Source organism: Panthera tigris, chromosome F3 (genome assembly GCF_018350195.1).
Source record: "Panthera tigris isolate Pti1 chromosome F3, P.tigris_Pti1_mat1.1, whole genome shotgun sequence".
NCBI classification, from domain to species: domain Eukaryota; kingdom Metazoa; phylum Chordata; class Mammalia; order Carnivora; family Felidae; genus Panthera; species Panthera tigris.
Genome location: NC_056678.1, coordinates 16,003,763 through 16,016,636, shown reverse-complemented (window position 1 = coordinate 16,016,636; position 12,874 = coordinate 16,003,763). Strand labels below are relative to the sequence as shown.

The following is a 12,874-nucleotide window of genomic DNA, read 5'->3' as shown; positions in this document are numbered from 1 at the left end:
CTACATTAAAAGACTAAATGAACAAAATTGCACGATCATTTCAATAGATGTAGAAGAGTCTTTTTGAAAACAATGTTGCATTCATTCATCATGAAAGCTCTTAGGGAAATAGAAGAAACCTTCCTTAAAGCTCTCTATCAAAAACCTGAAGCAAGGTTACCTGATACTGAATCTTTAGAAACATTCATTAAATCAGAAACAAGACTATGATATTCACTATCATGGCTTTTATTTGTCATTATAGTGGCAGTCCTAGCTAGTACAGTAAGACAAGAAAAATAAATAAGAGACCTAACACTGTACTGTACTGGAGCTGGCTTTAACCTGCTCTTGCAAGCTGATTGTTAAAATTTCAGGGGGTTTGTAATTCGTTGACATCGCATTGGTAGCTTGAAGTTGGCCATGTTAGGAGTATATATATATCATGGAAATTGCTAATGGTACAAATCAAGGATTTCTTCCCAGAGAACTAGTTGGTAAATATTTACCAGTAAACTACTGAATATAAGGATCTGAGTGGAAGAAATGAAACTCCCTCCAAGGGAGTGTACTATTAGTACTAATAGAATTCAATTTAGCAAGAATATGAACATAAGACCAATATCCCAGATCAGTAGCTTTCTATAAACCATCAATGATCAGATACTATAATAAAAATACAAATCTTATTCACAGCAAAACTGTACAGAGATTAGGAATAAATCTGATAAAAGAATTGTAAGACTAGGGTGGGTGATGGGTATTGAGGAGGGCACCTTTTGGGATGAGCACTGGGTGTTGTATGGAAACCAATTTGACAGTAAATTTCATATATTAAAAAAAAAATAAAAAAAAAAAAAAAAAAAAAAAGAATTGTAAGACATTTATGGCAAAAACTTTAAACTTTATTGAATTACATCAAAGAATACCCAGATTAAATATATGTTTTAGACAGTGAGATTAAATATCATAAAGAGGCAATTTCTTCCAAATTAACTTATCAATCTAATTAATATCACATTAAGGTTTTTAAAAAATACAAACTGAGAAGCTGACCCTAAATTTCAGTGGGGAAATGATGAGCTATTTAATATGTGGAGAACAGTGGTTATTCATCTGAAAAAAAATTAAATTCGATCCTACGTTGTACTGTGCACAAAAATCAATTACAGTTTCATGCAAGATATGAACGTGAAAAGAGAAAACTTCAAACTTTGTGAAACATAGAGGAGGATTGTTATATTCTTGAGATATCACTCAGTATCTTAAAATAAGACATGAAAACAAAGTTATTAAAGGAAAAATATATCATATATATAAACATACGTGTATATATATATGTTTTTAAAATGTTTGTTTGTTTATTTATTTATTTATTTATTTATTTATTTATTTATTTAAAGAGTTTATTTATTTATTTTGGGTGAGAGTCAGAGCAGAGAAAGGGGCAGAGAGAGAGGATCCCAAGAGATAGGAACAAACAATTCACGGAAGAGAAATGTTCATGGCCAATAGGTATATAAAAATGTCCTCAAATTCACTATTAAAATGCAAATTTCAACAATGAGCTACCGCTACTGGTAGCTTGATAAAAATGTTAATATCTGACAGCATTGAGTACTGGTGAAGGTAGGGGAAGTGGGAATTCTTTTACTCTGCTGGAAGGAGTGTAAATTGTATAACCACTTTGAAGAACATTCATATAAAGTTGCAAATAGATGTACCCTATGATCTAGAATCCCATTTCTAGATATATATCTTTGAGAAAATCTCACACATCTCACAAGGAAACATGTACGAAGGTGATTATTCAAGTACAGTAGTTTCCTCTTATCCCTGGGGCATACATTCTAAGACCCTGGTGGCTACTTAAAACTGCAGATAGTACCAAACCCTATATATACTATGTTTTTTTTCTATACATATATATTCTATGATAAAGTTTAACTCATAAACTAGGCACAGTATGAGATTAATAATAACTAATAATAAAACAGAAAAATTATGCTATAATAAAAGTTATGTAAATGTGTCTCAAAATACCTTATTGTACTGCACTCACCCTTCTTGTGATGATATGAGATGATAAAATGCCTACGTGATGAGATGAAGTGAATGACGTAGGCATTGTGACATAGCAATAGGATGCTATTGACCTTCTGATGGTACATTGGAAGCAGGATCATCTGCTTCCAGACCGCTGTTGGCTGCAGGTGCCCACAACTGTGAAAAGTGAAATTGCGGATAAGGGGGGACCACAGATAGTTCCTGACTTAATGATGGCTTGTCTTACAATTTTTCAACTTTACGATGGTGTGAAACTGATACACATTCAGTACAAACCACACTTTGAATTTTGATCTTTCCTCAGTCTAGCAATAAGCAGTGTGATACTTTTGTGATCCTGGCAGCAACCTGCAGCTCCCAGTCAGCCATATGCTCATGAGGGAAATAACCAATACTTATAGCCATTCTCTGCCCATACAACCATTCTCTTCTTTCTTTTGTCCTTTCCTTCCTTCCCTTCCCTTTTTCTTTCTTTCTTTCACTTTCAAACGGTTTTATTTTATAAGGTAAAACTTAACACATGGTTTTATTTTATTTGTTATTTATTTACTATACATCCAAGTTAGTTGGCATATAATGCAATAATGATTTCAGGAGTAGAATCCAGTGACTCATCCCCTACATATAACACCCAGTGCTCATCCCAAGTGTCCTCTTTAATGCCTCTTGCCCATTTAGCCCCTCCCCTGACCCACAACTCCTCCAGTGACCTTGAGTTTGTTCTCTGTGTTTGAGTCTCTTATGTTTTGCCCCCTCCCTGTTTTTCTATTATTTTTGCTTCCCTTCCCTTACGTTCATCTGTTTTTTATCCTAAATTCCACCTATGAGTGAGGTCATATGATATTTTCTTTCTCTGACCAATTTCACTTAGCATAATACACTCTAGTTCCATCCATGTTGTTGCAAATGGCAAGATTTCATTCTTTTTGATTGCCAAGTAATACTCCATTGTGTGTGTCTGTGTGTGTGTGTGTATATATATATATATATATACACACACACGCACACACACCACATCTTTATCCATTCATTCAATGATGGACATTTGGGCTCTTCCCATACTTTGGCTATTGTTGATTGTGCTGCTGTAAACATTGGGGTGCATGTGCCCCTTTGAAACAGCACATCTGCATCCTTTGGATAAATACCTAGTAGTGCAATTGCTGGGTCGTAGGGTATTTCTATTTTTAATTTTTGAGGAACTTCCATACTGTTTTCCAGAGTGGCTGCACCAGTTTGTGTTCCACCAGCGGTGCAAAAGGGTTCTTCGGCATCCTTACCAACATCCGCCGTTGCTTGAGTTACTAATTTTAGCCATTCTGACTGGTGTGAGGTGGTATCTCATTGTGGTTTTGATTTGTATTTCCCTGAAGATGAGTGATATTGAGCATTTTTCCATGTGTCTGTTAGCCATCTGGATGTCTTTTTTTTGGAAAAGCATCTATTCTTGTCTTTTGCCCATTTCTTCACTGGATTATTTGTGTTTTGAGTATTGAGTTTGGTAAGTTCTTTACAGATTTTGGATACTAACCCTTTATCTGATATGTTATTTGCAAATATCTTCTCCCATTCCATTGGTTGCCTTTTAGTTTTGCTGATTTCATACATTGTTTTAAAACATGAACATTCACAAGTTATCAGACAGATTCATACAAAGCTGTTTACAGTGATAATGAGAGAGGAACATTTACCAATGTAAAATGTCACAGAATCAAATCACACTTGGATCTTCAGTGGTTCAGCTGCTTTACCCCACACAATAAAATATGGTCAGTGTTAAGATAAAATTCCTCTTTTGCATATTCTCTTCCTAATCAAGGGCTTCTTTATTACCATCATCCCACACAGTAGGAAAGCTGGCCACGGAGGCAGTTTCACAGTGGTTATCCTGGTCTTTGGCGATCATTATGTAGCCATCTATGCCCTAGTCTATACCCCAGCTGTTCTTGACAATCCAGGATTTATTGTTACCCGATTTTGCTCCTTCAAAACCATGGCCAACCACTGGAATATCATGTCCAGGTCTTCATTGCTGCAGTTTGGATCATAATAAATGCCTTGTTCATAGAACTGCGAAGTATCCAGGCTTGCATCTATACCAACAGAGATGGGCCCCACAGTTGCCTCTGTGATCATAAGTTTGTTCTCCCTCCTAAGGATGTCCCAGAAGTTACTTATGTTTTTTTTTAAGTTTTTACTTAAATTCCAGTTAGTTTACATACAGTATAATATTAGTTTCATGTATAAAATATAGCAATTCAACACTTCCATACATCATTCATCTCAGCAAGTGCACTCCTTAATCCCCATAACCCATTCCCCCCGCCACCTCCCCTCTGGTAACCATCAGTTTGTTCTCTATAGTTAAGAGTCTCTTTCTTGGTTTGCCTCCCTCTCTCTCTTTCTCTCCCCTTTGTTAGTTTGTTTTGTTTTTTAAATTTCACATATGAGTGAAATCATATGGTATTTATCTTTTTCTGACTTATTTCACTTAGTGTAATACTCCCTAACTCCATCCATGTCATTGCAAATGGCAAGATTTCATTCTTTTTGATGGCTGAGTAATATTCCATTGTATGTATGTATGTATGTATGTATGTATGTATGTATGCATATGTACTTACATACATGACAAATCTTTATCTATTCATCCATCAGTGAACACTTGGGCTGTTTCCATAGTTTGGCTATTGTAGATAATGCTACTATAAACATTTGGGTGCATGTATCACTTTGAATTGGTATTTTAGTCTTTTTTTGATAAATACCTACTAGTGCAATTGCTGGATCCTCAGTTAGTACTATTTTTAACTTTTTGAAGAACCTCCATACTGTTTTCCAAAGTGGCTGCACTAGTTTGCATTTCCACCAACGATGCAAGAGGTTTCCTCTTTCTCCACATCCTCACCAACACCTGTTGTTTCTTGAGTGGTTGATTTTAGCCATTCTGATGGGTGTGAGGTGATATCTCGTTGTAGTTTTGATTTTTGTTTCCCTGATGATGAGTGATGTGGAGCATCTTTTCAGGTATCAGTATGTCTTCTTTGGAAAAGTGTCTATCCATTTCTTTTGCCCATTTTTAAATTGGATTATTCATCTTTTGGATGTCGAGTTTTATGTTATTTATATATTTTGGATACTAACCCTTTATCAGATATGTCATTAGCAAATATCTTCCCCCATGCCATAAGTTGCCTTTTAGTTTTGTTGATTGTTTCCTTCCCTGTGCAGAAGCTTTTTATTTTGATGAAGTCCCAATAATTTATTTTTGCTTTTGTTTCCCTTGTCTCCAGAGACAACATCTAGAAAGAAGTTGCTACTGATAGCAAAGAGGTTACTGTGTGTATTCTCCTCTAAGATATTTATGGTTTCCTGTCTCACATTTAGGTCTTGTATCCATTTTGAATTTATTTTTGTGTATGGTTTAAGAAAGTGGCCCAGTTTCATTCTTTTGCATGTTGCTGTCCAGTTTTCCCAGCACCATTTCTTGAAGAGTCTGTCTTTTTTTCCATTGGATAATCTTTCCTACTTGGTTGAAGATTAATTGGCTACAGTTATGGGTTCATTTCTGGGCTTTCTATCTGTTCAATGGATCTATGTGTATATTTTTATGCCAGTACCATACTGGGTTTTTTTGTTTTTTGTTTTTTGTTTTTCACAAGGTTGCTTTGGCTATTTGAGGTCTTTTGTGTTACATCTTCCTGACTTCTGGTCTTTTGGGAAATGCCTTGTTTTCTTATGAGGCCAAGGACAGATCTCTGTAGTTTGTTTATTGATTATGGAACCTCCTCTGGTTCTGGCCAGGCTTTGGTCACTAAACCCGACTGTACTCAAGCAGGCATAGCCAGAACAAATTATTGTTTAAAAATTTCTTTCCACATAAAATCAGCAAACATTTATTAAGGGTGGAGGAACAGCCAAGCCTTGTGCTCAGAGCTGAGGTTATAGAAATATGAATGAATTCAGACTTGGGCTCAGACTTGGGCAAGTTCACAGTTTAGCAGAAAACAAATATGTAAATATATAAGTAATTACTATATGGTGAGATAAGGTATGAGATAGCTTAGAGGAGAGAGAAATCAACTTGACCTGGAAGTATTGGACACAGTCAGGGAAGGCTTCACAGAGGAGGCGATACTTATATTGAATCCTGAAGAATGACCAAGAATTTACCAGACAAAGGAGAGTTGAGGGATAAGGCATGGCAGGCAGTGTAGTAATCATAGTATCAGATTTTAGTATTACAATCTTGTGCATATTCTAGAATATTTACCCACTATTTTAAGGTAACTGAAACACTGGTCTTTTTATAGGTATAATAGTATTATTTTGTATTTAAAAAATGAAATTTGAGTCACGTATGGATTAAAAACAAATGATTTAATTGCTCAATGTATACAAAAAGCCAAACTGAAGTCTACAAATTTGGATGGCCCATATTGTGGCTTTGCAAAATTTCTGTTGTAAGAATAATCTGAGTCCCAAAACTTCCCAACTAAGTCACATATGAATCTCATCATTTTGAATTTGATCAGAAAACTGAAATGGAATCTCTTTTACATGAAGAAACTAAAAAAGACAAATATGAACCAGCAATATTTTCTCTGGGGAAAAATTACAGCTTACTCTTAATAAAAAGATTGCAGTGTTTGCAAAAGAGCAAAAAGCTATTCAGAGATCTCTCTCTTCAAATTAGAGGTGAGATAATTTGAAGTAAAATACTTGGTTTTAGTTTATAACCACTTCCAACTAATGTTGAGTGAGAAAAACTTCAATAGCTAAAAAAAAATTGTTCAAAAATATCTTGGTGATATTGTTGGACATTTAGAAAAATCACATAATGTTTCACTTGAAACTTTCATGATTAATTACATTTCTTTATAGTGTTTTTTATCCTTATTTTTTTCAGTTTGATAATTTATATTGCTAATATAATGAAAATATACACTTAACATATCGATTTCATACTTATACTTTTCTTTGATATCCTGTGTTTATACATTTTCATATTTAAAATGTATTAAATAGTTTCACTAATTTAAAAGAGTGAATTCTGAATTCCATTTTATAAAACACCAGTATTAATACTAAGTAAGCATTAAAGTTATACTGGTATTATTTTATTTCATTACTGTAATTATTATTTCAGGTAGAGAAAAACCCCAGCATATGCAAAGTTGTAGAGGCATGGAACAACATAATTTGGGCAATTCAAAGAGTCTGGTAGTGGTGGTGGTAGGCAGGCTGTGAGAAATATTCTGGATACGTGAGTATTTTGCTTCATGGCCTATTTTTTGTTTTTGACTCATCATCCCCATTCTTGGACTTTGACCTTACCATATACCTTCATTAATTTATAGCAATGCTGGGGGCTCCTGGGTGACTCAGTGTCTGACTTCAGCTCAGGTCATGAATGATCTCATGGTTTGTGACAAAGCCCGCTTTCGATCTTCTGTCCCCCCCCCCCCCGCCCCTTCTCACTCACTTGCTCTCACTCTCTCTCAAAAATAAGTAAACATTAAAAAAAAACTTACAGCAACCCAGAGAAAAGTACTTATCTTCTTTTTTTGTTTTCTTATCTATAAATGAGAACAATGCTAGTGCCTACTTTATAGGATTGTAGTGAGTGGATAACAGTGCCTGTATGGAGGAAAAGATTCCTTTTCTTGTCTGATCTTTTGCCTTACTATGAACTACCTGCTCAGTTGACTCCCTTTCTATTTAGTAAGTAGTAGTATTCCACAAAGGGATTATTTTTCAATTAGAATTAACCCTAATCCGCACTTGTACGCCAATGTGTATAGCAGCACTTTCAACAATAGCCAAATCATGGAAAGAGCCTAAATGTCCATCAACTGATGAATGGATAAAGAAATTGTGGTTTATATACACAATGGAATACTACATGGCAATGAGAAAGAATGAAATATGGCCTTTTGTAGCAACGTGGATGGAACGGGAGACTGTGATGCTGAGTGAAATAAGTCATACAGAGAAAGACAGATACCATATGTTTTCACTCTCATGTGGATCCAGAGAAACTTAACAGAAGACCATGGGGGAGGGGAAGGGGAAGGAAAAAAAAAGTTACAGAGAGGGAAGGAGGCAAACCATGGGAGACTCTTAAAAACTGAGAATAAACTGAGGGTTGATGGGGGTGGGAGGGAGAGGAGGGTGGGTGATGGGTATTGAGGAGGGCATCTGTTGGGATGAGCACTTGGTGTTGTATGGAAACCAATTTGACAATAAATTTTGTATTAAAAAAAAAGAATTAACCCTAATCCTTCCCAGTTCCATTTATGGTACCTTTCTTGCTACTAGGATTTCTAACATGTGGCCTTCCTTATATCCCTCTCCTGGGATCCATTGCTCATTGACAACATTATGGAGGACGTTAGGAAAATCCCTTTCTCATATGGATGCTTTTGAAATAATCTGATTTAAATATTTTTCTTCTTCTGGGACAGCAATGGGCTTAATGTACTACAAGCATCTGTGTGTTTCTTTCTAGAAAAGAGGCCATCTTCAACAAGGGGAAAAACATGTAAAGGTGTTTTAAAAACATGTAAATTTTTTGTTAAAATCCTCTTTTGTTTAGAAATATATTTTCTTGTTTTTAAACTATGCATATTAAATAGGAAAAAAAATTAGATGTTACCAGTGGCCTGTAACATTAGCCTTGAGAAAAGCAGCATAAGGAGCCAGAACATCTCACTTGGAATGTCTTCTTGGTCATATTAGCAGCATCTTGTCTGTAGATAGTGTTTCCCTCCCCCAGCAAATCAGGGGCCCTGGACTTTTCAGCTCATTGAAGACTTCATGCAGAAAGCAAGAATAAGGGTGGTATCAGGGTATTTCTTGCCCCACGCCCCCCATTTTGTAGAGGATAAAGGAAAAATGAAGTTCTTGGGCCAGTGTCTATCTCTTGGTTTTTGAAATTTCTCACTTGTTGTGATACTAAAAGAAAGGTTGGGCCAAAGAGGGGAGGTAATTCCAATTTTGGCTGATCCAGAGTAGTTCACTTCATCTTATTTTTGATTCCTTTATTAACCCTTCTGGTTATGATATCCTCAAGCCAAAGGTAGTTTACACCTTGATGTAAAGCAGAACTGGAATTGTGGGAATATGGCAAGTAGGGAGCCAAGGAGAGGTTTCTGGAAGAAAGTGGAGGAATCATTAGCCTCTCTTTCCCTGCTGTACTCAGTGACAAACATTTAGGTGTTGTTTTCTACTACTTATAAACCCTTTATTTGGCAACAGACCTGGGTTTGAATCTTGCTTTGGCTACTTACTACGAGTGTGGCCTTGGGCAATGTATAGCATCTCTAACCTTCACTTTCCTCTGTATCTTTTAATGGAGCTAACAACACTGACTTCAGAAGGTTAGTGAAGGTGTAAATGAAGTAGTGGTACATAAAGTGCCCAGTACTTAATAGATTCAATACATCTATTCATTCTTTTGCTCAATTCTTTTTATAGTAGTAGTATATGCCTCTTTGGCCGGTTAAATGAGTCATAAATACATCCTGTGGGTAGGTTGAAACCATGAACTTGTGACTTGATTTTTTTAAGCCAGTGTGAAAACATTTTAATGATGCCTCCCTGTTTTTCACCCCCATAGTAGTTGCCTCAGTTAGTCTAAAAAACAACTTTCTAATTTGATGGGTCATGTTTTCAGTTTTAATTCAGATGATTAATTTCCAAACCAAAGGCACACATAGTTGTCATAATTTGTATGATTGTATTAATAATAATGCTAGCATGCAATCCCTATCAAAATAACACCAGCATTCTTCACAGAGCTAGAACAAACAATCCTAAAATTTGTATGGAACCAGAAAAGACCCCAAATAGCCAAAGCAATCCTGACAAAGAAAACCAAAGCTAGAGACAATACAATGCCAGACTTCAAGCTGTATTACAAAGCTGTAATAATCAAGACAGTATGGTACTGGCACAAAAACAGACACATAGATCAATGGAATAGAATAAAGAACCCAGAAATGGACCCACAAATATATGGCAACTGACAAAGCAGGAAAGAATATCCAATGGAAAAAAGTCTCTTCAGCAAATGGCGTTGGGAAAACTGGACAGCGACATGCAGAAGAATGAACTTGGACCACTTTCTTACACCAGACACAAAAATAAACTCAAAATGGATGAAAGACCTAAATGTAAGACAGGAAGCCATCAAAATCCTAGAGGAGAAAACAGGCAATAACCTCTTTGGCCTCAGCTGCAGCAATTTCTTGTTTGACACATCTCCAAAGGCAAGGGAATTAAAAGCAAAAATGAACTATTGGGACCTCATCAAGATAAAAATCTTCTGCACTGCAAAGGAAACAGTCAGCAAAACTAAAAGGCACCCAACAGAATGGGAGAAGATAGTTGCAAATGACATATCAGATAAAGGGTTAGTATCCAAAATCTATAAAGAAGTTATCAAACTCAACACCCAAAAAACAAATAATCCAGTAAACAAATGGGCAAAAGACATGAATAGACACTTTTCCAAAGAAGACATCCAGATGGCTAACAGACACATGAAAAGATGCTCCACATCACTCATCATCAGGGAAATACAAATCAAAACCACAATGAGATACCACCTCACACCAGTCAGAATGGCTAAAATTAACAACTCAGGCAACAATAGATGTTGGTGAGGACGCAAAGAGGAACTCTTCTGCACTGCTGGTGGGAATGCAAACTGGTGCGGCCACTCTGGAAAACAGTATGGAGGTTCCTCAAAAAATTTAAAATAGAACTACTCTATGACCCAGCAATTGCACTACTAGGTATTTATCCAAGGGATACAGGTGTGCTGTTTCAAAGGGGCACATGCATCTCAATGTTTATAGCAGCACTATTGACAATAGCCAAAGTATGGGAAGAGCCCAAATATCCATCAACTGATGAATGGATAAAGAAGACTTAGTGTGTGTGTGTGTGTGTGTGTGTGTGTGTGTGTATTACTCGACAATCAAAAAGAATGAAATCTTGCCATTTGCAACAACATGGGTGGAACTAGTGTGTGTTATGCTAAGCGAAATAAGTCAGTCAGAGAAAGATATCATATGATTTCACTCATATGTGGTATTTAAGATACAAAACAGATGAAAATAAGGGAAGGGAAACAAAAATAATATAAAATCAGTGAGACAAACCATAGGCACTCTTTAAAAAAAACTTTTTTTTAATGTTTATTTACTTTTGAGAGAGAGAGAGAGAGAGAGAGAGGGAGACACAGAATACAAAGTATGCTCCAGGCTCTGAGCTGTCAGCACAGAGCCTGACTCAGGGCTCAAACTCGCGGACTGGAGATCATGACCTGAGCCGAAGTTGGATGCTTACCCAACTGAGCCACCCAGGTGTCTCTATAAGGGACTCTTAAATATAGAGAACAAACTGAGGGTTACTGGAGGGGCTATTGGGTGGGGGGATGGGCTAAATGGGCAAGGAGCATTAAGGGGGGCACTTGTTCAGATGAGCACTGGGTGTTATCTGTAAGTGATAAATCCCTAAATTCTATTCCTGAAATCATTATTACACTGTATATTAACTAACTTGGATTTAAATTTTAAAAAATAACAATAATGTTAGCAATTAGAGTTTGCAGACAATCCCTTAGACTAAAGTCATTGGTCTAATTGTGCTCCAAAATAAATTACTGCTAGGGATGTTGCTGTCTTCCTTAGAAATGTTGAAAAGCTTAGACTTCAGGCTGCCTGTGTTGGTATCTTTCACCTGTCATTTACTGGCTGTGTTCCTCAGGCAAGTTTCTGGACCTCAGTTTCCTTATCTTTAAAGTGGGGATTATAATAGTTCTGACTTCATAGGGTTTTTATGAAGTAAATGAGTTTACTATATATAAAGTACTTAAAATAGTGCCTGGCCCACAGTAATTGTTTAATACTTGATTGCCATTGTGATCTTCTGTTCAATAAAATGGCCTAAAACAATGTAGTAGTCTATTTGACCTGACCATCTTCATTCTATTTGTTAGGTTACACACTCTTACACTGTGCTGCAGCCTGGGGTCGTTTGGAAACTTTGAAAGCACTTGTGGAATTGGATGTTGATATAGAAGCTCTGAACTTTCGGGAAGAAAGAGCTCGAGATGTTGCTGCTCGGTATTCCCAGACTGAGTGTGTTGAATTCCTGGACTGGGCAGGTAAGGAAGCCTACAAGGTAGTGGTGTAACTGAACCAACATGAGTTTGTTCCTTGGTGAGTCACAGATAGAAACTACACCAGGAGAGTTGTTGCAAAAAGGAAGCTTTATTTGCAGCAAATTAGGAGATCACAAGGAAGAACTTCCAAAGCTGCGACTCCCCAAGCAAGTGTGAGTGGGTTTCTTTAATTTAGGGTTAAGATGAATATTTAACAAGGGGATCCTTGTCATGGTTTGTAGAGGTGCACATAAGATCCCACATGCACCTTAAGGAAACAGGCCTATACATATGTTGTATGTTATGCAAATGAGGCTCGTGCTCCTCCTTGGGTGGAGATTTTAGTATTATAATAAGGTAAAGGTAGTTGTCGGTCATTTTGGAGGTCACTCTACAGTGCATCTGCACAGGCATGAGTCAGGGGTTATGCTGAAACTAGTCTGCGTGGTCTGGGCTGGTGGTCTTTCAGGGCAGTTCCTATACTTGAGGGGTGGTTTCGGTTTCCATTTGCCTGAGTTAAGAGATAAGCCAGAAAGGAGCTTAAGGAAAAATGTGCAACAGGGATTGGTGAGTACAAGCAAGTGGGCAATGAAGGTCAGGTCTTGGGATCTAGCTAATGACAGTAGCAAACAGACTGAGTGATGGATTTTTTTT

General features: G+C 36.7%; 1 protein-coding gene across 2 annotated transcripts in view; it reads left to right on the top strand.

The window, feature by feature from the left end:
• ANKRD45 (ankyrin repeat domain 45) overlaps positions 1 to 12,874 on the top strand; it is a 48,019-nt gene that overhangs the window by 11,301 nt on the left and 23,844 nt on the right. For both annotated transcript variants that reach the window (XM_042976512.1, XM_042976511.1), the window contains exon 3: positions 12,056 to 12,223. In XM_042976512.1, the coding sequence (XP_042832446.1) occupies positions 12,056 to 12,223 (168 nt within the window). The remainder of the gene's footprint in view (positions 1 to 12,055; positions 12,224 to 12,874) is intronic.